General features: G+C 39.5%; 1 protein-coding gene across 2 annotated transcripts in view; it reads left to right on the top strand.

Moving 5' to 3' along the window:
- The first annotated feature begins 1,329 nt into the window (after positions 1 to 1,329).
- The window catches only part of SH3D19 (SH3 domain containing 19), an 81,846-nt gene continuing 58,290 nt past the window's right edge, over positions 1,330 to 24,885 (top strand). For both annotated transcript variants that reach the window (XM_054165176.1, XM_054165185.1), the window contains exons 1-2: positions 1,330 to 1,700; positions 19,206 to 19,245. In XM_054165176.1, coding sequence (XP_054021151.1) covers positions 1,583 to 1,700; positions 19,206 to 19,245 — 158 coding nt within the window. In that variant the 5' untranslated portion in view covers positions 1,330 to 1,582. The remainder of the gene's footprint in view (positions 1,701 to 19,205; positions 19,246 to 24,885) is intronic.

Genomic DNA, 24,885 nt, shown 5'->3' with positions numbered 1-24,885 from the left:
AGTTTTTCTCAGTTTTGTGATCACATAGTTTTCAACTGTGACAGTCTGCTTTATTCAGTGTACAGGGTAGGTGGTGATAATGAGTCTGCACAGATATTACTCAATGTTAGGATTACTCAATGCTTTGTTGTATCTTCCTGGCCTAATTTGTAATCTTATACTGTATTTATTTACCGTGCCTTATTCACCTGTTCCGAAGCTGAAATTAACTTCCTAATATGCCTTGGGGGTTTTTTGTGTGTTTGTGGTTTGTTTTTTGGTGGGACCTAATCTGGAGTTATCTGTAAAAGCATGTATGGCTTGGTTTTACCGTTACCATGTGAGATGACTGAGAAATTGTTATATTTGGCTTTCGCAAGGGGAAGGTGGGTGCCGGCGTTGTTGGGGTCCGCAGGGTTCGATCCTTAGGGTGGATTGGCTGGTTGTCGTCTGTGTTGTGTAGGATGCGTATTGGGAGAGAAATTGAGGTAGGCTGAGGCGTCGAGATGTCTGAAGACTGGCCCGGTCAAGAGTGTGAACTGCAGCCAGCAACAGGCGGGGCTAGGAATGAGGGGGATGGGAGCGTGCTTGGGAAGTGTAAAGGGATTTGTGGAGATATTTATAAATATGTATGTTTGACGTCTATATAAGCTCAACTCGTGGTGTTATGGCGCGCCTCTAGCAAATCTGCTATGCGCCCAGCGCTGTTTTGCCTTTATTTTATAATAAACTGTTTGTATTTAAAATTTAGTAGTGAGCTCGTTTTTCACATGAGGAAGCAATATAATTTCAAATTTGGATATCAGCAACTGAGGCTCAGGGGAAAACAAACAAACCAACCCACCTACGCCTAAGTGTCTAACTTGAAACGTGGCCATATTTTTCATGTCGCTTCTGTGCTGGAAGTATGTACCTCACCGGCTTCAAGTACCTCCGTAAGATTACTTTTCCTCAAGTAGTTTAAGCCACTCTAGCGAACCTCATGCCAAGAAATACATCCTCCTGGCCGCGAATTACTGCCGGCAGCCTTTTGAACGCTGCATTCCCTCAGCCCTAATCCGGGCCACCCCTGGGACCCATCCCGACGGGGCTGTGCTGCTGCCCTACCCAGCCAGCAACCCCTGGTACTGCCGGCCTTCCAGCCCGCCCACAGTAACTGCTCTTTTCATTTAGTGCCCTCATGGTGACGGGAGGAAGACCTCGACAGTGACCCGCTCACCCACAGCGGAGCCCAGCCTGGTCCGGTCCGGCCCGGCCTGGCCCGTTGCCGCGGGGTGCCCGGCGGCGGTCGTCAGGTACCTCCCCTCGCCGCCGCCTCCTCCGCCCCCTTTTGTGGAGGTGCCAGGCAGCCGCCGGGTTTCCTGCTGACGCCGGAGAGCTGCGGATGGGCAGGAAAGGCCGCCGCCGCCTCTCCACCCGCCCGTTGCCTTCCGCCTCGCCCCTGCTCGCCCCGCTGGCGGGAGGGCGGCGCTGCCCCGGCTGAGCGCTTACCGGGAAAGCGGGGTGGAGAGGGCGCAGGTGCGGGGCAGGCCCGGGGATCACAAGGGCTGTGCTGAGGGGAGGGCGCTGGCTGCGGGCAGACATGGCAGCCCCCGCTTCGTGAATGCTGTTAGCCGCTCCCCTGCCGCTGATGGCCGAAGCCTGGAGGCTGGAGGAGGACGAGGAGGAGCTGCGGGAGCTGGGCAGGAGGCACCGGAGGGTCGCCCTGAGCTCGGCGGCAGGTGAGGGGCGGGGGCGCGGCGGGCCGTGGCGTCGCTTGCTTTGAGCTAGCCCTGTCCCGGTCCCCGGGTCTGAATTCCCGTCAGGGACAGGGCGGCATTGGTAGTGCCCTCTCAACGTGTGTTGGCCTCGCCTGAGAGCAGCTCGGCTCAGGTGCACCTGGCCACGGACCGGCCTGAGCCGCAGGCCTGCCCCCTGCGGCGCTGTGCCCCGAGGCTCAGCCCCAGAGCCTGCGTCTTCTCCGAGCCGATGCTAACAGGGGAACACGTCCACCAGTGACACATTCAGATGATAAAGGAACCATACTGGGAAATAAAATACCTATTTTTTTCATGAAAACACTAGTGTGGAGGAACATCTAGATGTCAAAGTCGTCCACTAGTAACCATTTCTGTGCAGCCATGGACAGCAGGCCTCGGCAAGCAGGAGGCAAATACTGGTATATTCAAGAACACTTGGAGGCCTGGGGGCAAGCAGATTCATGCATCTTTGCAAGGAGACGTGAGGCCTCAACAAAGCTTTTATCTGAGGTGATGGAATCGAGTGGACCCTGGCAGCAACTGAAAGCGAATTCAGACGTTGTTAATTGAGGAGTAATGTGTAGTTACTGAGGTGGGAATGTGGCATTTCTTTGACAGTGTAAAATCCCCTCCAGAATGAATCGTTTTCCTAAAGTCTGTTTCTGGGGAGAATCTCGGCCACAGTGTGTATTTAAAGTTGAATTCCAGATACTGATTTTTAATAATAATGGTGCAATCTTGATATAGTAGCTTCCATAATTAATGAGTATTTACACCCATTTGACCATCTAGAAATTTGGTGTCCCCTCTTAAAAGATGAAAATACAGGAATTTGAGGGATTGCAGCAGGCAGGCCTTGTGGCTTGTAGTAACCCTAGTTAATGTCACTGCATTTCTGGGCAGGTGCAGGATTAGCAGGATCCTATTGAAAACGATGCGGCTTGGCATGTGTCCAGGGTTTTGCCTTGTTTAGGGTAGGGTTCAAAAAAACCCAACCCCTGCCAAAAAAACCCACCACAACCCCTCCCACCCCCCCAAAAAAACCCACCCAAACCCAGCAAATACAACCAAACCAACCCCCAAATGAACCTAAAACAGAACAAACAAACAAACAAACAAAAAAACCCAACAGAAAGTGTTGTTTCCTTTATGATTTCCTCAATAGCTAAGTGTCATGCTGCTAGTTATGGTGTCTGGGTTTTTAAAGGTATTCCTTGTGGAGATTTTTATTGTGGAAAACATGATTGTTCTACAGTTTTTATACATACATAATCTTTATCTCCTTGTGGAATAAATCTTGTCCTTAGGGTTTGTCTTTGGCACACCGCTACTAATCCACAATAAAGGGGCTGTGCCCATTTAAAAATTTTTATCTTTATTCTGTCCAGACAACTGCCCTTTGAAATGGGCCCCACACTGTTTACTTTACTAGTGTAAAGCGTTCTGCATTAGCTGTCTCACCTTCTTTCCATGTTTGGATGACTCTACAGTGAAAACAGCACAAAGATTCCCAGCAGAGCATTCTTAAGGCATCTGAGTATCAGTCAAGATGGATGAGTTTGCTGTTCTTCCCTTATTTAACAATTCTTTTATATCTTTATTGAGAAGCCTCTGGAAAATAAGTGGATATTTTTTTTTTTTTTGCATGTAATGTGCAGTTACAATGCCAAATGTAAATAGGTATTAAATAAGCCTGTTGGATACTTGGACAGGGTTTAAGCTGCATCTTAGAGGAGTTGGTTTAAGCAGTTCAGTCAGTTAAACTAATTGAGAATGTCAGCAACTTAAATTTGTGATATGTTCAGTTTATGAATGAAAATGCATAAGGGCGGTTGCTCACCTTTGTCCTGCACATACCAGGAAGGCATGGATGCAAAGTGGTAGTTGAAAGGTGAAAGTTCACAAATGCTTATGACTTACTAACCACTCAGACATGTAATTAGCACTGCTTTATTGGGGGACCAGAACGTAGGAGTCTGGAGAGAAAAAGAAGTATTTCCTCTTGAACCTGTTACAGTTGTGCTATGCCAGATACTGTGGGGTGAAGTCAGCTAAACTAATCTAACAGCTTGCTGCTGCTAGAGGTATGATCTGTTTCGTGGATGTGCACTTCTGCTCTCTTTTGTATCAGCTCTACTCGTCTGACCTGTTGGTGAGTGAAGTCACAAAAGTTGTGGTTTGGTGGCAACCTGGGCTGATCTACCTGGTGGCTGATGAAGCCTGTCTTGGAGCCTAGAACTTGCACCAACCTGTTCTAGTGCGTTGGCCAAGCAGAGTTATTTTTCTTGTTCTCTTCAGTGGATAGGAGCCTGCTGATTCAGCTCGCTGGAATGGTTTTGTACAAGTTCTGATGAATGTTGAAGCTGGCACAAGCCAAAGAATAGAAACATGCGACCAGAAGGAGGTGAGAGAGTACTCTGTCCAGGAGTTAGTTTGGCTTGGGCTACTGTGAAACTGTAGCCCAAAAGCTGCTAGAGTTCTACTGATGTGTATTTTTATGATTTGGCTGGGGGTTTGGTTGATTGGTGGTTTTTAATGGATTGCCCTGGGAGCTGTTTTGCTGGTTTAATGGTCTGAAGAGGTTTGCTTAAGCTCTAGACAAGTTCTAGAGCTAATGTTAAAGCAAGGAATAAAACCTTGAAGACATGAGCAGATGATAGGCAGAACCATCCTTGTCCATGGAGTAGGCATAGATAGCTTACCTAACTTGTCTAACTGGCTGTTTTTATCCTACTGTATGTCATGAAGATGGAATTGGTCTCTCTGAACTCAAGAAAGGTTTTTAATTAGCATGTTATGGAAAACCTATGAGAAGATATTAAGCAGAGCAAATTGAGAGTGAAATTTATTTTCCATTGGGAAAATGCCAATTGATTAATTTTATTTTATTTATTTTTATACAAGTATATAAAATATATGGAGGCTTCTTACATAATTGGGAGGAGAACTACAATGCATTAAAAACTGATAAAAGTAAAAGTAGCTGCATAGGTTAATCAAGTTGACTCATTTAGACACCTGCTGTGGAAAAGGAAGCCAGTCTTGCTGGAAACCTTTAGGGCTTTTTTACTGCACTATAAATAAGTAAAATGGCACTATCAATGTCTACCTTCCTTGTTGCCTATTTCTGTCATATCATTTCTCTAGGAAGTGATAGAGAACACTGCATTTTTACTGGATTTCTTTGTTTAGAAGATTAATGTTTTTATTTAGTTTTACACAAAGTGGAAACAACTCACCAGCAACAATGAAAAAAAAAAAACAACAAAGAAAAATCCTGTTTCTCTGTATACTTGCAGACACTCTCCAGTCTAACTTTGGGCCTTAATCTTGTGTGCTTTTTATTCTGTGACTTAAAATAAGTGGACTTGCAGGAAAGTTTACATTGAATATAGTAAATCTTAGTTATGAACTGCATTGTATACTGCATCAGTATTCTGATGTTTTTCAAAGTGTAAAAGACATTTTAAAATTTGTTTTGATTTGTATTATTTCACTCTGAATGCTGGTCAGTGTTCCTTGGGGGGAGGGGAGGGAAAGGCAGCCAGTTATGGATGTGGTAGATGTTTCTTTACTTAAAATTAGAATAAAATGGCCAAATATAGAAGTCAGTTATGAAATCTATTTGAACTCATAATGAAGAGCTATTGTGATTTGTACTTTAATATGTGGTTAAAAATACAGATGGTCAATAATACAAGGCAAGGCTTTGACTAAATTTAATATTGCTCTGTTTTACTTATCACAAATGCTTATCTGTGCTTTGTTCCCACACAGATACTGCACATTTTGCACACAAGTTTTGCTCTGCTAGCTAAAACATTTCTGGATTTTTAGTTCACCCCACAATTTCTGTTTCTCCATAGCATTTCAGATGTCTTCTGGATCTTTTTCAACTGTCATGGCCCATTTTTGATTATGTGCCAAATAAATACAGTTTTGGTTGGTCAATTGACTGAGCACTCTGAGGTGGTGTTTTGTTTTGTTTGTTTGTTTGTTTTGCTAAAACAAGATCCAGTTGAGAATTGGGTCAATTCTTTACACTTCCACAACTCCCACATCAAACTGTTCTCCACTTGTTTGGGAAGCTGAGAACAACAAGCTGCATCCAATATAACAAGTTTATGTTGACTATTTCACTGTTCAACATGCTGAGAGATTATGTGGGTACATTTATGCAGTATGTCTCATGAAATTCAGTGAATATTAATTTGCTGGAATCATGGACTTTTTACAGTTAAATGAAGAATTTGATACAAGAATGCTTAGTAATTGTTCCCATGTTAATGCAAAATACGGGTTCAGCAGTAAGAGGTAAAGATGGTATGAGATTCTTCATGGAGTTCTTAAGTATGAGACTGATGAAGTGACAAAGTGACAGTAGCCTTTTGGGTTCAGCAATGATAATATTAACAGCTTTACCTTAGTGCTTCCCAAGGGGGTTGCAGTGATCCTGGAGCAGAGAGAAAGCATGATTAGAAAAAAGGTGGTTCAAAGCCTTAGTTGCCATGTTTTTAAAATCTTAACTAAGAAGCTAAAAGGTCTGCATCTTGCAGAACAGAAGTCAGCATTGTTCAGCCAGAGACTTGTCTGCATGCCTGTGTCCTTCAGTGCTATCTAGAAATTGTTTTGCCTGTCCATAACGAGAATAACCGTTACCATCTCTTATTCAGAGAAGAAAAAAAAGTCTTGAAAGAGCAGATCCTGAATAAGTACAAGTTCTACCTATGGTCTGCTAGTCAGTCTACATGTACACAAGAAGCCCTTAAAAAGTGGTCTGAGAGGGGAGATGTGAAGGAGTATTTATTTTATGTATTTATGTAATCACTTGGTTCACAAGTTCAGGAAGTTGTAGGATTGATTGCCAGATGGACATCTCTTCCCTCTTTCTCCTGGGATTCAGTCTGGTTTGGTTTTGTAGTCCCAATGCAGGGTTCAGGGCTTCAGTTTTAAGAATTGCTTGAGGCAACACCACAGTAAAAGACTTAAAAATTTAAAAAAAATAAAAAATTAAAAAAGGTGTGTGTGGGGGAGGCACAAATACTACAATTCTGTGATAATCTCAAACTGGTGCTAATATGATGTATTGTATGAATAAGATTACTTGATTAGACCTTTTCAATAGCTGGTTGAATTTACTACACACATTTCCTCTAAATGTCATAGCCTCAGAATTTACATGCTTCAGATAAATATAAGGTGCTAAAGCTTTTGTGGAAGTTGAAAAATGTAGCCTATAGTTGGAAATTCACCAACATATCTTGAAAGTCGAGTGTACTGTCAGTGACAAGAAAAAAACCTGCTTGCAGTTACTTGCCTGAGATTGTAGACTGAGCCACAGAGAACGTTGTGTCTTCTGAAGAAACAACCCTTCTAAAAACAAAGGCTGCTGTAAGGAAAATAACTGAATAACTTCTGATAGTTAACAGGATGATTCCCTAGCCAAGAAAATTGTAGGAGGACAAATGAGTATTGTTATTATTAAGTGATGAAATGAACCTTCTTCATTTAGGTTATAGGCAAAGCAGGCACAAAAATATGTCATTGCATAAGAAGTGGCAAGATTGTAGCCAAGGAGAACAACCCATTGAGCTAGGATTGCCCAAAGACCATGATGTAACTCTGTTGCAAGCAATCATTTCCTGTCAAGGTAACATGATAAATCACGGTTGTTGCACAAAGAATAGGGATAGATGGCAAAGGGCAGAATTAGTCATAACCTCATTGCAAGAAGCTTTTACCACAGTGGTTGTTGTTTACAAATGGAAAAAACCTGTAATATTTGTAAATAAGTTTGTCAATATTTAATTCTGCCAGGCATAGCCTTACTTTAAAATCTGGAAACAACAGAGGAGTGGTGTTGACACTCTTTGCATTAAAAGTTGATGTAGTTCTGCGTGTGTAGTTTGACTAATTATCTCATACGATATGTGCAGTACAAAAAGAAATTTCATTTGATAACACTTAAGGGCATTTTTCATCAGCTGCTTCTGTCAGTGCTTATTATCTATAGCAAAATACAGTGCTTTACCTTTAGCCTAGTTTAGTTTCTTTACTTTGATGATTTTGTGGGTTATGCCATGGAAGTGTGGCTGGAAGGGAGCTATGGAGTCACCTTGTCTAGCCTCCTGCTTGAGGAAGGCCTGTTGCTAAGGCTAGATCCTTTCAGCCAAAGATTTTTCAGCTGCGTCTTGAAAAGTCTCCCAAAACAGAGAGATTTACTGCCTCTGTGGCCGTCCTGCTCTAGTACCACATTACCTACTACTGAAAGAATTTTTCCTCATGTTCAACCTGAACCTCCCAAGCCACAGTTGTGTCTGTTGCCCCTTATAGTATTGTCCATTAACATCAGGAGGAGTTTGTGGTTTGGATCTTTGTTGCTACCCTTCAAGTAGTTGTGTGGTGCTGTTACATAGCTCCTTTGCCTCATATTTGCCAGGCTGAAGAAGTGCAGCCCCTTCAACCTTCTCTCTGCCTTGTTCTGAAACTGTATAAAAATGGAGTGGGAGCAGCACTGACCTTGTTGCTGGTTAACATTTTCACTCTTTGCATGAAAAACAGCTTGCACCAAAGTTACTCAAGCATTCCAACAGTGGACTTGGGGAGACAATATATCATCTGTTTATCTGTGGTTTATGCTTGGCAAGCATCCTTCCCTTAAGTGAAGGACAAAAATAAGTTTTGCAGGAAAGCAGAGGTTTAGTGGTGGTTGGCACACATCAGGAAAGCTTCCTTTTTTTTTTTCTTTTTTTTTTTTTCCTTCTACATTGTATGAATTTTGAAAGACACAGGAATTTATGGTTATTGATATTTTAAAACTGAACATCTGATGTAGTGCTATTACACTAACTCTTTCAGATGGTGTAAGTCAGCAGAGATTTGTATGGATTGCATGTGTCATTCTGGAAACATCAATTTGACATTCTTTCTTGACAACTGGGGATCTTCTTAGAAGGTTTAACGAAATTCTAAATAAGATACTTCAAATGAATTGGTTTATGAAATCTTGCTTATGTTACTGAACAAATCTATACCTGCTTTCTATGGCTGTATGTAGCTGTATTTGAGTTCATCCTGAAGGGCTGCATGAAAGCAAGGCTGAAAGTATCTACACTTTAGTAGAAGCAGAATGCAACAGATATTATGCAGAATTTCTTTACCACTGCCTTTTTTCCCCTCGGCTTTGTAAGGGGTTGTATTGATTTTGTGAGTTACCATTTCAGTCAGTTTGTTCAGGCTTTCAGAGAAAATGTAATGGGATCAAAATATGCAAAAGATATCAAATGATTGACATTGTCACCCCTATAACTAATAGGGTGTACTGCCTCAGCCTTTAGAGCCATTATAGTAGGTCATGTATACTCCAATGTGCAAACTAAAAAAAACATTGAACAACACGTCTATAATTTTCACTTTCTTAGGAACATCACACAGGATCAGCCAAAAGCTTGGCCTTCTCAGTTAACCTGTTTATTAAAATTGCTTACAAATGTCTTTAGGAAAGTATGCAAGATATATCTCCTAGGATTCAATTCTTGCTTCCAAGAGAGATTCCCTCCCCTCTTCAGTCTGTGTGTTTGCAGCTTCTCAGAGGCTGTATATGAAAGGCTCTGTTAAATCACTGGATTTATCTTTCATGAATTCCTTTTTGAATTCACCTGTACTTCTGATCTTCAAATCTGACATGGTAGTAAGGACCATAATTATTCACTATAAAAAAGAATTAGTTGCTACCTTTTACATACTGGTATTTTTACTGGGTACTTACTAGTTCTTGAATTGTGATGATAAATTTCTTATCTATGCTTTGATTCCTTCAATATGGCTTTTAGCATACACTTAAAACCTTTGGTAGATTTTCAAGCACTGTGTTTCCTACAAAGAGGTTTCTAATCCATTTTTCTAGAGAGAATATTGTCTGTATGAAACAAACCCTTTGGGTTTTTTTTGTTTTTTTTTTTTTTTTAAATTTGGCTACAGTATTTTGCTTCTGTAAGAGATAAGCTAAAATTATTTTCTGCAGGTGATAAATTTGTATTCATCATGCACTCTGTCTGACATTAAATACTGAGCACTCAATATCACAGATCTGCTGCGCATGGAAAATGATTCAAGATGTGCACGTCTATACTAAATGGGGAGGTGGTGGAGTTGCTGTCATTGGAGGTTTTCAGGAGAAAACTTGATGGGGTGCTTGGTGCCGTGGGTTAGTTGTTTAGGTGGTGTTGGATTGGTTGATGGGTTGGATGCGATGATCTTGAAGGTCTCTTCCAACCTGGTTTATTCTATGTATTCTAAATCATTTACAAGAATTTTTGAGTGTACAGTGTGCTGTGATGTTATTCATTATTCAAATGCTGCTGGCTCATCCTGTTGGAGCAATGGGACATAAACACTTGGAAACAAGGTCAACATTTTGATGACTTTTTCACAATAATTTGCTCCATCATTGAAAATTTTGTAGCTGCATTGCAAATCTAGGGTGCAGAAACTAACAGATATGTAGGACTTGGAATCAAAGCAAAATTTTTGGAAAACACCTTTCCTTCTGCTTACTACTTTGGAAACAACATTGTCAGGTGCCACAGTGCATCTGATGGCAAATGCTCTGAGCTTTGTCAAAAGCTCCTCAATGTCTGCAAGTATAGTATGTCTGACAAAACACTTAGTGATCTCCATATTGGAATGCTGATGCTGATCTGAGAATGGGACACTTGCTGTAATCTATGACTTCCTTTCTTTAAGCATGGTAAGATGGTTCTTGGAAGGGTTGTCACTGCCAGTGTGGGACAGATATCACTAATAACATGGGATAATTTTGCAGACCTCATGTGTCCAGCATTCATGGCCATAACTTCATCATGACAAAATCGATTTTTTTTTTCATTCTGGTGTGTAAATCTTGGCAGACATCACCAATATAATCTCTGGGAAATGTATAGTAGCTGCTGCTGTGACATATTAGTCATTAGTCGTGCTTCATTTCTCTATTTGCTGTTCACTAGCTTGATTTTGGTGAACCCACTATCGAACTATTTAATTGGCATGCATCATTATAGTGTTTTACTCTTGGCACTGTAGCAACATAGAAGTACTTATTAGTATATTTACAGAGGTTGGATGCCTCCAACAGGATCTGTAGGCCTTGTTGTGTGTGCATAGGAGTGGGAAGAGGAGAGGTCTAGGAGCAGGTGGGAGAACTGGTATTTCTCCAAGGTAGCAAAGAACCAGAACAGTCTCTGGCAGCATTACCAGAGCTCCCAGGAATCATGGGCTTATCTGCAGTAAACACAGGGCCCTTTGTTTTGAGGGTTTTCAGATGCTTATGGCTTTGCTATCCTTTTGTTTGTTCATTTAAAGCTTCCCTAGGGTTTTTGAAGCCTCTCTTTGGACAGTAAGGAAACTGCTCCCTGTTACAGTGAGTAGCAACAGAATGGGTAGAATTTGCACTTAGACTGATGAGAAGATGTGCTAACCTGATGTCAAGGCTGGGAGCAGCTAAAAAAAAAAAATATTTTAATAATAGCTGCTTTTTTTATTATGTATTTTTTGAGAGGCTTAAGGAGGAGGAACTACAATTGCTAACAATATGGAGAAACAGATGAGAAGACTGCAAAATACTGTAATTTCACAGGACCCTGGAGACAGGTGCAGTCAGCTTTTGCCTAAAGTACAGAAGCCACAGGTGAAAGTAATCATCTGCTCTTCAGCACTCTTACTGATTAGGAGGACTTCTGATGTGCTTCCACTGTTTGAACTACACTTCCTTTTCAACTTCCTATCTCAAGTCCAAGTAAGACTAATTTAGCATTGGCCAGATGAGTCTGCACATCTTCATTTCTCCCATGGACTAGGCTGATGCAAAAGACATAGCTACAGAGTGATCCGAGCTACTGGTGCCATGATCTAGTTGTGAGGTCTGTTGGAACAGGTTGGACTTGATGATCCTTGGGGTCTCTTCCAACCTTAGTTACTGTGATACTGTGTCTTCTGCACAGGGTGAAATCACAGTGCAAGGAATCCAGCTGTACACAGTGACTTCTGGGCAAGATGGTCCTCAGGGACCAATGGACATGTGCAGATTTATACACACACATTTTACACCAGTAATGAAGGAGTCTAAGGTATCTTAAAGGGAATTTGGTGTATGTTTAACACGAAATGTTGGAGTAGATGGGAATAAATCATCTGACACTTGAATAAAATGTCTTCAGAACACTAGGTGATTCACATCTTAAAAAATTAATTTTGGGTGCTGCTGTCTTTGTTATCAAATAGTATGCATTACAAATATGACATGTTTCAAGAACAGACAAGTGCTGGGATACTAGCTTAGAGTTGCACAAGTTTTCAGCATGCACTATGCTAATGGGTGAGGGTTATCTCAGGTTGCAACGGTTTACTGGCATATACCAACATTCTTCTACAAGTCAATTTTTACACCTTTGAATTAATCCCTTTTATGGTGTTTCTAGGTCTTGTAATCTTTGTTTTACAATAAAGTGGAAGCAACCCATTTGGGAATAATCCATTTTGTGGTGCTTAAGAAAAATCCAATGCATGCAAGAAGCTGTTACTTTTACTTTCCCAGAGTTTTGTGTTTCTGGTTGGCTGTTGGGAAGAATTACCAATGTCACTGGAGGAAAATATTTTGTTAATAGCCTGATTTTAAATGCACTTCTGTAGAAAATCAACACTTGCAACAAAAAACACTGAGGTTTAAGAATCTTCTTGTTGGATGTCTTTATGTGGACTGGGTAAACAATTTTGGGATTCTTTCATCATAAATAGTGACAAGAGACCACAAAGTATGCCAAGAACAAACTCTTGAGTATTTCAGTGGTATCTTAAGAGAAATAAATATTGTTATTTTCCTGGTACATTTCTTATGTTTTTATAGATGTTGTTTTTTTATGGTTCTTATTTTTCAAAAAGAGATTGTAATACATATAAGTAATTTTCGTTCTCTCTGTGTCATTTCTTTCCCCTAGTCTCCAAATTCCTCCTGAAATGCAGACCTGTGTTCTTGAACTCTCCATAATGTCCAGTTCTTAGAGATGACACTGCTCTCTATGTTGCTCTCAGTGGCTTCACAGAATAAAATCAACAAGAAAGGATTTTTCTTGGTGGTTTGGTTGTTTGGTTTTTTGGTTTTTTTTTGCCTTAAAGCTGAATTGGTTTCTTGTAATACAGAAGTGTGAATATCTTCTGCTGATACTGCTGTTCAGCACTATTTTGTGAATCCATATCTCACACCATTAAATAACATTTCCAAGTGCATAATGCATAAGATTGCGCTGGAGGTACTTGTTGAGTCTTGCTGTCCCAACAATCAAAACATACTGTTTTGGGTAAGCAAATTCAGAAAACTTCTAGTTGCTCAGTGGTCTAGGTTCCTACAACCTGGACCTTTTTGAGAAGCAGTGAGAGCTTACACAGTCTGTTTGCTTTCTCAGGTTTCTGTATCAGCCCCACTCTTATGCTGGCACATATGTTCACACTGATGCATGCACACTTTGGTGGTTGCAGTGCAGGAGTAACACAGAAGCAAGAATGAGGAGGTGGAAATTCAGAGTCATGAAAACAAATGAGCAGCAAATGTACCGCTGGTGAATGTGGCCTCTGTTGTCCAGTAAATTCTTTTTCACTTATGTATCGTACAAATACAAAAAGAGCTTTAAAGGTGACTTCAGTTTATTGTTTTCACTTTGGCAAGTTAAAAGAATATATTCTTTGGATGAGTAGAAGCTTTATGGTCATCAGTAGGTTCCAAGGTTAATATTCAAACACAGAGGTTCTTAGCTATATGTTGGGATGCACTCCCTAGCCCTATGTCAATCATACTTAAGAGTGGGGGTAAAAAGCATTACTCCAAATATAAAGAACCTGCAGGAATGATATGTGCTTACAGGACTCCATTACTGTTTAGTATTAAAACTGTCATTTCATTTTGGTGGGGTATAATGTTGGTTGTTTTTTTTTCTTGCAATGTACTGTTCTGAAATTCAGCAGCATACTGTAGAATTTTAGACAGTGTAAAAACTGTCTGCCTTTACCATTATAACCTTGAGTGTGTCCTGTTTTGTGGCTTTTTAAAATACAGGGAAAACTACATAAAGTAAATGAAAAAAGTTTCTTCTAAGTCTCTCCTGAATCTCTCCTTCAGCCTTCTGCCTTTTAAACAACTGCTAAGGAACAGCTGTTGCAATGCTAAAACATGTAAATAAATGTTTGGTTTTCTGAGTTTTGTTGTGTAGCAATTCCTGATAAAATTGAGTGAGATTTCTAGTAGATTCTGTACAGGGGGATTAATTTGCATTGTTCAGAACCTTACCAGAGAGAAGTGCTAAAGAGAAGGAAGAGTTGCTGTGAGCCGGTGTGCCTTAACATAGTGCAAGACAAAAAAGTGACGTTTAGTGCTTATCTCGGTGCAGATAAAGGAACTTACACTGAAAATCCTGCACAAATGCAGATCTCTTTCTCAGAAAAACTGCGATTTATTTGAATGAGGGCCCCATCAACACTGGCAATTCAAAATGGAAATTTGAGGCACTGGCTGTGTCTGGCTCATGGGGATTTTTGGACCATTTAGCTATGACTGCCTGGGTAACAGTCAAGGTACATGTTACTAAAGTAAGGGTGGGAGCCGTAGCAGTTCTACATGGTGCCTTGTAAAGCTGCTGTATTGATCTTAGCATCTAGATTTCTGAAGTGTGCTCACTGGGGATTCACACATTAGGGCAAGTTCTATAGCCTCTTTCTACAATTGCCTATTCTAAGAATATGACTTCTCTGTGTATTTTGAGGTTTCCAGCATTGCTTAAGAGGCCGCTCTTCCTGTTGCTTGATTCATTTAGAGGTTTTCCATTGTTACAGAATTATTGTTAAAAACATCTCATGCTACTTTTCAGTATGAAACCACTGCTGCGCCATCAGGAGCTAAAACAACAGAGATGGAGACAGCTGATTGCTCTAACTACACTTTCCTAAAGAGTGTCAGGAAGGCTTCTCCCATGTTAACAAGTGACAGGATTAGGAAAGAGCCTCAAGTTGTGCCAGGGAAAGTTTTGAGTGGACAATAACACTGAAAGTGTTGTAAAGCACTGGAACAGGATGCCTAGGGAAGAGAGGGACTTCCCATCCCAGGTGTTTGCCCTACATTTTTCCCTTCAGCCAATTCAGCTTTTAAAAGGGATCATGCTTTGGGGTGGGGTTAAGAGGAGGAAGTTACCTACCTCAGGTTGGAAGTTCCCCAGTAGCTTTCTACTTGCGAAGCAGAAGAATGTGTGTTAATTTTCCACTTGCTTTTCAATGGCATTATGTGTTTATACTTAACATTTTTTTCCAGTGAGTATGCTTTTCAGTTGAACTCACTCATAGCAACAAGGCACTTCGAAGAAGCTTGCAAAATAAACAGAGAAAAAACAACGTCTCTGTTTGGTGTGACTTGTCTTTTTCCTTTTCTTTGTTTGTCTTCCAGAGACAAGAGCGAATGCCTTAAAAACTTTTGTTTTCTGCTTTGGTGGTCTTTATGCAAAGAATTAAGCTATTTAGAGTCTGATGGAGCAACTGAAATAATGTTGAGTCAGTTATTTTTCTTCTGATGGTTGTGTTTGTATTTTCTTTTAGAAGAAAATCTATTCTATCATATTAAAGGCAAACAAAGAAGAGAATTTTCCCATACTTGAAGAGTAAGAGAATCACCAGTTAAAGAAAGCTTTCTAAAAGCAACTGAAAGGTGGTGTTTCTGTCTGCCATTCAGTACTTGAATGATGAAAAAAGGCATAATGTGTCCATGGTATTAATGAAATATGCACAGCATGATTTTGTAAATAAACACTAGACTTGCCAAACAGTTGTGGTATGAATGCCAATGTCTTTATATACTGATGATTTCCTTGATTCTTCTACAGTGCTTAAAACTTGGAGCCAATCTTCCCATTGTCAGCCAGGAATCTGACTTCCTGCTCCACCTGCTATCTCTTTGACTTCTTGTACTGTATCCTACTACTGAAGAAGAATAGTGTATTTCTCCCACACTTGCTGTATTTGTTTAAGGGCACCAAAGTTTATGTGGTATGAAACTAGGTTGGAGGGTGGTCACTTCTTATGGACTGTGATGCTGCAAGTCTCTGCCTATGCTAATTGTGTATTGCAGGACAGGAAGAAGAGCCACTCTATGATTGCACATTGGAATGGGCTGCCTGGGGAGGTGGTGGAGTCGCCATCACTGGAGGTTTTTAGGAGAAGACTTGACGGGGTGCTTGGTGCCGTGGGTTAGTTGCTTGGGCGGTGTTGGATTGGTTGATGGGTTGGACGCGATGATCTTGAAGGTCTCTTCCAACCTGGTTATTCTATGTATTCTATGTATTCTATGTATGTCGTACTGGAAAAATCTGCAATAGTAAATAACATTAGAGAGGTGATAGCACTGCACCACCTCTAAGGGAGTTGTCAGTAAGTTGGTAACAGACCTGCCATGCTAGCACAGAGCCTAAACTGCATGCTGTCCTCCTTGCAATATCAGGTTAGGGAGATGATTTTCAAGAACAGTTTATAAATCAAAATATACTTAGAATCAAACAACCCAGTTCTCTAGTTTGTGCATACTAGCTGGTTAGGAATCCCTAGCCTATTTGACTGCAGGTACATGCACAGTAAGAAATTGTACTACTGTAGCAATGCAAGGACAGCACCAGCAGTGCTGGTGTCTCATCTGTGGAAGCTGGTGTCTGGAAGGTAGTATCTGTCACTGGAAGCAGAGTTTTTTCCTGGAAATGTCATGTGCTGTAGTGCAGACTGCTCTCTTTGTTCATTGTGCATGCTGGTCCATAAAGCGTTGGAATCTGATAGGCAGTATTGGCTTCCAGAGTTTAGAATCAAAGTATATATGGTATTGTGCTAGAAAGACATCATGTCTTGCAGTGTTTTATAGCAATCCACGTCTTCCATATAGAGGAAAATCTGTGGTGCAGGATTTGTTTTCCAGATTTTTGCATCTATGTGGTCTTCTTGCTGATCTCTATTAGAAGAGATTACAAAGAGATCTATCTGTTGTTGAGGTAATGTACTGAGTAAAAGAGAATCATCCCTGGGTGTGTGCTTTTGTGACACAACTTTTTCAAGCCAAGGCTTTGCCTGCAAAATGCAGGAATAGGATCTGCATGTATGTGTATAAGTGTAACTCATACACACATATATATATGTCTGTGTATTAATAATAATTAAAACTTGCCTATTTCTTCTGGCTTTTCTCATTTTATATATATGTGTGTGTGTGTGTATTAATAATAATTAAAACTTGCCTATTTCTTCTGGGTTTTCTCATTTTAGAGGTGTGTGACATAGTGACCTGGTGCTTATACATAATGCCAAACCAGCATTTAGAATTCAAAATTTAAGCACTAATTCAGCACTGTGATTCTCTCATTATACTGGATACTAAATAAGTTTTAAAATATCAAGTTCACAATAACCTTAAACAGGTGCAGGTTTTATTTCTTCTTTAAAATGCTAATTGCATGCTTGCAGGATTCCTTTTTGCTTTGTTCCTTTTAGTACGACCAGTGTACACATGGAGAGTGTGCTTTCACTAAGTTTAGCGATCATTAAAATGTGGAAAAGCAAGAATAATTTTTTCTGTTTCAACATTTCACTAAAACAAAAGGGAAAAGGGAGTTGCATTGGTTTCCTGAATAAGCTGGTTGTGGTGGTGTGGCCAGGCTGTGGTGGATCTGCTGACTAGACGTGGGTTGTGAGGGAGAGCTGCCAGATACTGTTTACATCTGCTCTGACTCCTTTTCACTGCTTTATTCACAGGATCTTTTTAGAAGTAGGAAGGTTTTTTCTGAATGCTGTTAGATTGTGGCTGTGTACATAACAAGTAACACTGATGGCTGGTAGATTTCAGTAGGGAGTCCTGCCTTATTTTTTTCAGTGCTCACAGGTAAGGAGGTTGCATGAACAAATTGTACAGAAAGAGCTTTTCTCTGTTCGAACAACTGTTGCTGCAGCTCTGCTTTGAGCTATACCATGCTGTTTCTGGCTAACAGAGTAGCACAGAGCATGGTGAAATGGAGATCTCTGTGAGTCAGAAACACAATAAATTATGTACAGTGAGGCTATGACAGCTCAGTATGAGCACCCATGGATGGGAAAAGCATTAGATACTTCTTTGAGGACTGTTGAAATGCAATAATTTTTTATCTCTTTAAAGAAAACATAATCAAATGAGTACATATACATGAGGAACTTATTTCTTCTGTACATGCGATAAAATTACACAAATAAATGTGTGGTATTAAGAGAATAAATTTTATTTTAGGTGCAGAGCTTTCAGGTTAAAAACACAGTCCATGAATACTTTTTTTTTAGGCTAGCTCTTACTCATCTGCATAGGTAAGCTTTTCACTAACATGTTTACTAACAGGAAAAATATTTTTCTGTTTAAAATACACAAAACTGGAATCAAAAGCAAACTTGCCATGGTCAGTGGAGATTATATATAGCTGTAAGAATATCCTTCTAACTGCTTAGTGTATCTTTTTCTAGTAAATGATTAGACCCTCCTCTAACTTCAGAATATATATGTACAGGTCTCAATTGCTTCCTTTGGGTAGTTCAAGTCATGCAGTGAGAGATTCAGGGATTTACAATAAGTAATATGTGGATACTAATAACACAGCACAGTGGTTTTGTAGTAATGTTTATATGATAATCTTAACTCTTAGGGTATTTTATACTTTCTTTGCATGTTGGTGATTAAAAAAACAAAACACCAAAACCAACAATAAACACCCCCCTCCCCCTAACCACAAAGGTATCAAAAGCATGTAGAGATGGCTTTAGCATCTGAAAAGCTGCAGCAAAAGTTTACCTGAGTTGATACGACTACCTTGTAGATTCTTATTTGCAGGTAAATCTCATTAGTGTGAATAAGCTACTTGAAATACTCACAGGATAAACAAAGTCCCTTTCTAAAACCACAGAAAGGTTCGGTGTGTAGAGCATTCAGAAATCAAAGAGTTAATGATGGGGCTGCACTGGATTCAGTATATTTGCAGATGTTGCTGCAACCAACTGCTGATTTTTTTCTCCCATCCTGTCAGGGAACTCTGCCAGCTGTGATTCATGGAATGATTTTTTTGCGCTTAGTAATCTGTGGTTTTACTTTTTCCCTCTTCCTTCTCCCTTACTTTTACCCTACACTGAATCCTATTCATTTCAGCTAAAGAAAGGGGAAGCTTCCAAAGTTTCAATACAAAACATAAACACACTATGTTTTGAGCAGAGGACTTGTGACAAACATTAAACTTGCAGTAATGTTACTTGGTCTCAAGCAGAGTAGTTCAGTGCAGGAAAACTGTTTCAAAACAGAATCGGCTCTTGCTTTTGCTGGTCATACAGTGTCACAGTTCTTTTAAGACTTCTGTAGTAGTATTGCCAAAGAACAACTTTTGTGCTGATACTCTGCCTCCTCTTTCACAGATCGCTCTGAAAGAAATAAACCAGACTGCCGCTCTTCAGGGTAAGAACCATTTTTCTGTATTTAGTCTTGCTTGCTTCTCCTTTTTTTAAAAAAATTTTATTTTCTTTTCTTTTTATGGGATGAAGTAGGAAATTAGCCAGCAAATTACCATTCTTCTACTTCTCTGTTTTGGTAACAGTAATGAAATACCAAAATAGCTTTCTGTTAAAGGTAATTGTTTTATATTCCTTAGGGGCAAAATTTTCCAAGGAATTAACTAGGTTTAGTACACTGTAATTTTGTGCTCTTAAAATCCAAAGGCTTGTTTCTGCATCACAAACAAGGCTGTTTGGTAAAACTGTGGTTTAAGGCAAGCCCTCATGACTTTTCCTTCTTTGCGCTCTTTGCTTCTGCTGCAAGGAAAGTACAATTCTTTGTTCAGTCAAGAATAGTAATGCTTTATTACTTATACCATTAACTTTGATCCTATTATACCTAAGGTTTCAAAAATGAGAGAAGCAAACATAAATGGCAGAAGAAAATGAAACAAAACACACAAACATTTTGTGTTTATTTAGAATTTCCATTAGTGATTGCCGTGAACTTCTACGCTATTGATATGAAAGGCCACATTTTCCCTTAAGCTTCTGAATATTCTGTAACTCTCCTTAAAAAAAAATCTAATCTTTTGCCTTATTTCCAAACTTTCTGTCTCAGTTTTCCACCAGGGAATCTCATCCATATCCTGTGGTGGATAATAGGATTCTAATGAAGCAAATTGATAGAGTAGAACAGCTAACACTGGCTTTCCCACTCTTTCGTGAAGAGCCTTTCCAAGAGTTGCCCCTGGTGCCCAACTGTCTGACATGACCTTTTAATTTTATTTTTACAGTCTCATTTTTTTTCATTGTTGTTATTACATTTTTACAGTACAATGGGGTAGCTTTTATAACTAGAAGAACAGAATGATGTGATGTGAAAGGGAGCATGCTTTTCCCTTCTCACATGTCTGCAGCAGCACTGTAACTGTTTCCAGCAGTGTGTTTAAGTTGCAGGGGAGTATTGGCTTTGGTTACTTACATCTACTTAAGAGGAAATAATAAGTAATTGATGTTTTATAAGTAAAATTATGTAACTTTTTTCTTAAAATGGAGCAAAGTCACCTTGTTTGAACATTTATTAGATCATGTTGTATTACAATAATGTCAAATAAATCCAAATCACTATCAAAGGAAATCTAATTTTATCAAAATGTTTAAGGGTGAAACAGTTTCAGTCTGTTTCTGTATTTCTGGCTGGTCCTTCCCATCAATACCTTTTTGCTCCAAAGTGTATCTTAGAAGTTCTAATATGGAACCAAAAGCAAAGTAAAATTTAAGATTTTTTTTCCATAGAATTGGAATTTCACATGTGGACCAGTACTGACAATTAACACTGCCCTAAGCTCCCTGGTTTACCAGTTTTCATGTGGAAAGCATGGAGAAATTAACAGTATAATGTAGGTTGCTCATAATGTTAAGAAAAATGGAGCTTTCAATAGTCTTTCATTCCTGTCAGTAATGCCTGTGCTTTCTAACCATACCTGTGTGTCTTCTTCCCCCTTCTCAATCTCATGGTCATCATGTCATGATAGTTCTGCTTTTCAGGATGAGCTGTGATGAAAAAAGTTATTGTTTAGAGAGTAGCATGGTTTTGTGCATGCCTTGCTGCTGCTCCCAGGCTAGAGCAGGTGCAGCCTGCCTTACTTAGATGACATACTCTGGTTAATTGATAGTGCTACACTCTGTGATTCATCTCTCATTATAGTTGGAAGCATAATCCTGTGGTGATAAATTGCTGGGTTAGATCCTTATCCCCAGTCTGGAAATGTCACATCTGTTGTAAGAAGTGAGGGGAAACTAAATAGCGAAGTATGCAAAACTTAATTAAAGTACAAAGCATGCTTCTTCTGTAACATGAGTTGTATCTCAGACCTGTTTGAGTTCCACTGGAAAAGTTCCATGGTTTATGGCGTTTTATGGTGGGCTGCTATACCCATGGACACTTTCTCCCCTGGGGACAGCTTACGACAAGGGAAAGAGAAAATAGTATGACTCAAAGGCATCTTGTCTGCTTTTTCCTTAAGCTGCATGTTGTGGGATGCATCTTGAAAAACCACAAGATACCATTCCTCTCACAATCTGCATGTCTTTGCACTTGGACTCAAGGTCTAATAACAAGAATTTCTGCACTTACTATAAAATAATGGAGGTGGACATGGGGATACTAGCAGACCAGATGAAGACACATACAATGAACTTTGATATCCTGGGATGAAATAGTGGGTATACATGTTTGCAAAAGAGAACCAGAGAAGTTTCTTTCCTACAAAGCTGTAGCTAGATCTTGCTCAGAAGTCTGTCCAGTCTAATCAGAAATGTGGAACACTGAGATAAAGAGAGATGAAAACACCCCAAAGCCCAAACACCACTATCACCTACTCCTCCTCAGGCTCCATAAGGTAAAGTTTTAGTCTGGAACATGTTCAGCTTAATAGAAAGATAACATAACAATATTTCTTGTGGTTGCAGGGGTCTTAAGTTTGTTTCTTCTGACACCATGTTTTTATATGTTTCTGTGTGTTTCTAAATCAGCTTGTGATTGAGTCTTCACAGTACTGGGGACAAAGAGCTCATATACAGTGGAACAGTAACAGTTTAAAATACAGCTTGGACATAATTCATTTGCAACAAGAACATGCAAAAAACTATTCTAGACAGAAGAGTAAATAAGTAAAGGGTTTATATAAATATAAACCCTTTTATTATAGGATGATGCCATTTAGATAATGAGGGGTGAAACATATTTAATAGTGTCAGGAACTCTGACAAATATTCTGGCTTTGTTACTAGCCTGTCAAATGTTTAGTATGTGAGAGAGGCTATAGGAAGGTGGAGTATTCTGAGTGCTGACACTGGGATCTAGCATGACACTGAGAAGAAATTCAGGGAGCGGCGGAGTCAAAGACCATAGGTAATGGTTTAAAAGGAGGGAGACAGATACTAAATAATAGTGTATTAATGCACATTTTTATAACTCTCTTTATCTAAACTTCTAAAGTGAGGGAGTAGCAGAACAGGGCCTGTGGAGATCTCTTTCACGTACCGCTCTGTACTGATACTTTTGTTAAGTATTAGCACATCAGTAAGATCAGAACAGCTGTTCCCTGAATCCTAATAATACCTATTGCTATGTTACATTTTTATCAAGAGACATGTAATTTCATGACCTGCTATTAACCATCCTTCCTCAATTGTTAGATTTCAGACAGTATTAAAAATATGTCTGTGTTGGCAACATTGATATATAATTATCATTATTTCTTGATTTTGCTGTCAGGTCATGCACTGTTGATTCTCATAGCCTCAGGTCATGCACTGCTGTAACAGAGATCAATTAGGTCAAAAAAGAAGCAGACCCTTTTAAATATTTTCAAACTGAAAATGATAGTAACAGAAGACCCTTTTCAATATTTTCAAAATGAAAATGATAGTAACAGAAGATAATATTTCAGGCATTCACATATTTGCAGTTAATCCCTGAACATGAGTAAAGCTCATCGAAAGACCTGGTTTAATTTTTTTTATGTTATGTGGGGTTTTGGGAGGGGTGGGTTTGTTTGGTTTTTTTCCTCCTTTATTTGGGGTAAGTATTATGGATTGAAATATCTTGAAACAGTCTTGTGATATAATATAATTCATTGTAGTTGCTTTGAGCTTGGGGGTGAGAAGATGAAGGTAGCCAAACCCTGCAACATTTCATTGAGAGATTTACTAGTGTATCGATCACTTGAAGTCAAGCAAAAGGTTTTGATTTTTAAGATCTAGAAGCCTACTGTGAAAGCTTGTCCTCAAAATGGAGAGGGGGGAGAAAATAATGAGTTCATTTCTAGAAATACATTCTAGGTTTTACTGGCATATAATCTGCCTGCTGATTGTAATGTGTGAAACTTCTTTTACGTCTGGTTGCCTTCATTTGCTTGATCTAAATTGGGGGTTTTATTTAGAACACATCAAGTCAACAATACAAATAGACACAACCCTTCTTTTGTTCCCTCATAAAGAAGCACTTGAAGTGACTGATCAAAGAGGCTACAGATCCCTTTAGTGAGGATCTGGTAAATGAAGCTATCATTTTTATGAATGGTTTTTTGTATCTTGCTTTGGGTTTAGTTTGGGGTTTTTTATGTGGCAGAATTCCATTACTGAAAGCTCTGCATTTCTGTTTCCTCTGATATACAGTGTTAATCTTGTGAAATTGTGTTTAATAAATATTGCACTAATGGTCTGACTACATCTTAAGATCTGTTTTCCTCAGTTATCTTTGAAGCCTGAAAGACACCTCTTTTTTAATATCTTAAGCCTTTCTTAGAGCATGAAGGGATTCATAAGGCACAAGCTCAAGAATGTAGTGGAACTGTCCTCATTTTATAGTGAAACTGATGTGCTTTTACAAATCAGTGTTCTTTTGAGGTCTGGAGAAAACAGACCGTAACAGAATTTTCTATGTTGTAACCATTACAATTCATCTGAAGTTGGTCATTTAACAATTCCAGCTTTGCATATCTGAAAAAGCATCTGAAAGTCCTTCCTTGTGTTGCAGAAATCTTGCTAGTTCCTAATCCCCAAAGTCTGGAGTTGGGGAGGAGATTGAAGCCCCTCACAAATTGCTGCTAATAGTCGTGAGTCATTTTCTTCTCTGGAGTAATTTCACTGCTAATTATGTAGGGCACATAACAGGTTTTTGTGTATTTTACATGAGTTTAAAATCCAGGGTACTGTATTGAAATTGAGCATTGAAAAGAGTGGTGGTCTTGTAACCCTGCCAAAGACCTCGATTTCTGTGTTGTGCCTGAGTCAAACAGGCAGTTTGGAGACTTACAGTGCCACTGCAGCTTCTGTAGTGAGAAATCACAGAATGGTGAAAATGTTGGCAGGAAGAGACCTTTGTATATCATGAAGTCAAACAGCTTATTCATAGCAGGAAGGTGCTAACACTAGATCAGGCCAGTGATGTCTTTTTCTAGCTAAATCTTGAAAACCTCCCAGGAGAGAGATTTTCCCCGGTTATTTCCAGCCCATTTAAAAGCTGCTCACCTGTCTCATACTAACTCAGTTTGCAAATTATAATGCTATGGGAAACAGTATCAAAAGAGCTAGTCTAAATCTAGTTCAGATACTGTACTGCTTAATATCTGGAAGGACCAGATTTATACCTGCAAATATCTTGAAATATAGTCTTGCATTGCTGTCATTCAAAAGCCTTGTATTGTCCCCTGTCCATTGGCAATACCTGCATTACATTGTCAATGCAGTTGTTCCACACAGGAAGATTTCAGGCCTTTGCCCGTCCAGCCTGTGTTACAGGCTGTAATACAGATGGGAAGTCTGAACTTCTTTGACACTCCATCTGAAAGGGAAGTGTTGCATGTGGAAAAAAGAATGAATGTAGGGGGATGACACTTGGTTTAGTGTTACATTCTTATTCATTATATTGATCTTTTAACATTTTCAGGGCTAGGGAGTAGCAGGTTACTCTTAGTCTAAGCATACTTTAGGGATGTGAAGAGAAGAATGTCCTGCTTTTGCACGCTTGCATTAGGTCAGAAGTTGATGTCATAAGAAGTATCTAGTAACCTTCCCAAACCCTTGGGGTGTAGCT

The sequence above is a fragment of the Dryobates pubescens genome, chromosome 1, assembly GCF_014839835.1.
Source record: "Dryobates pubescens isolate bDryPub1 chromosome 1, bDryPub1.pri, whole genome shotgun sequence".
Classification (NCBI taxonomy): Eukaryota; Metazoa; Chordata; class Aves; order Piciformes; family Picidae; genus Dryobates; species Dryobates pubescens.
The sequence above is the reverse complement of the archived record's forward strand: the minus strand, read 5'-3'. Positions and strand labels throughout refer to the sequence as shown.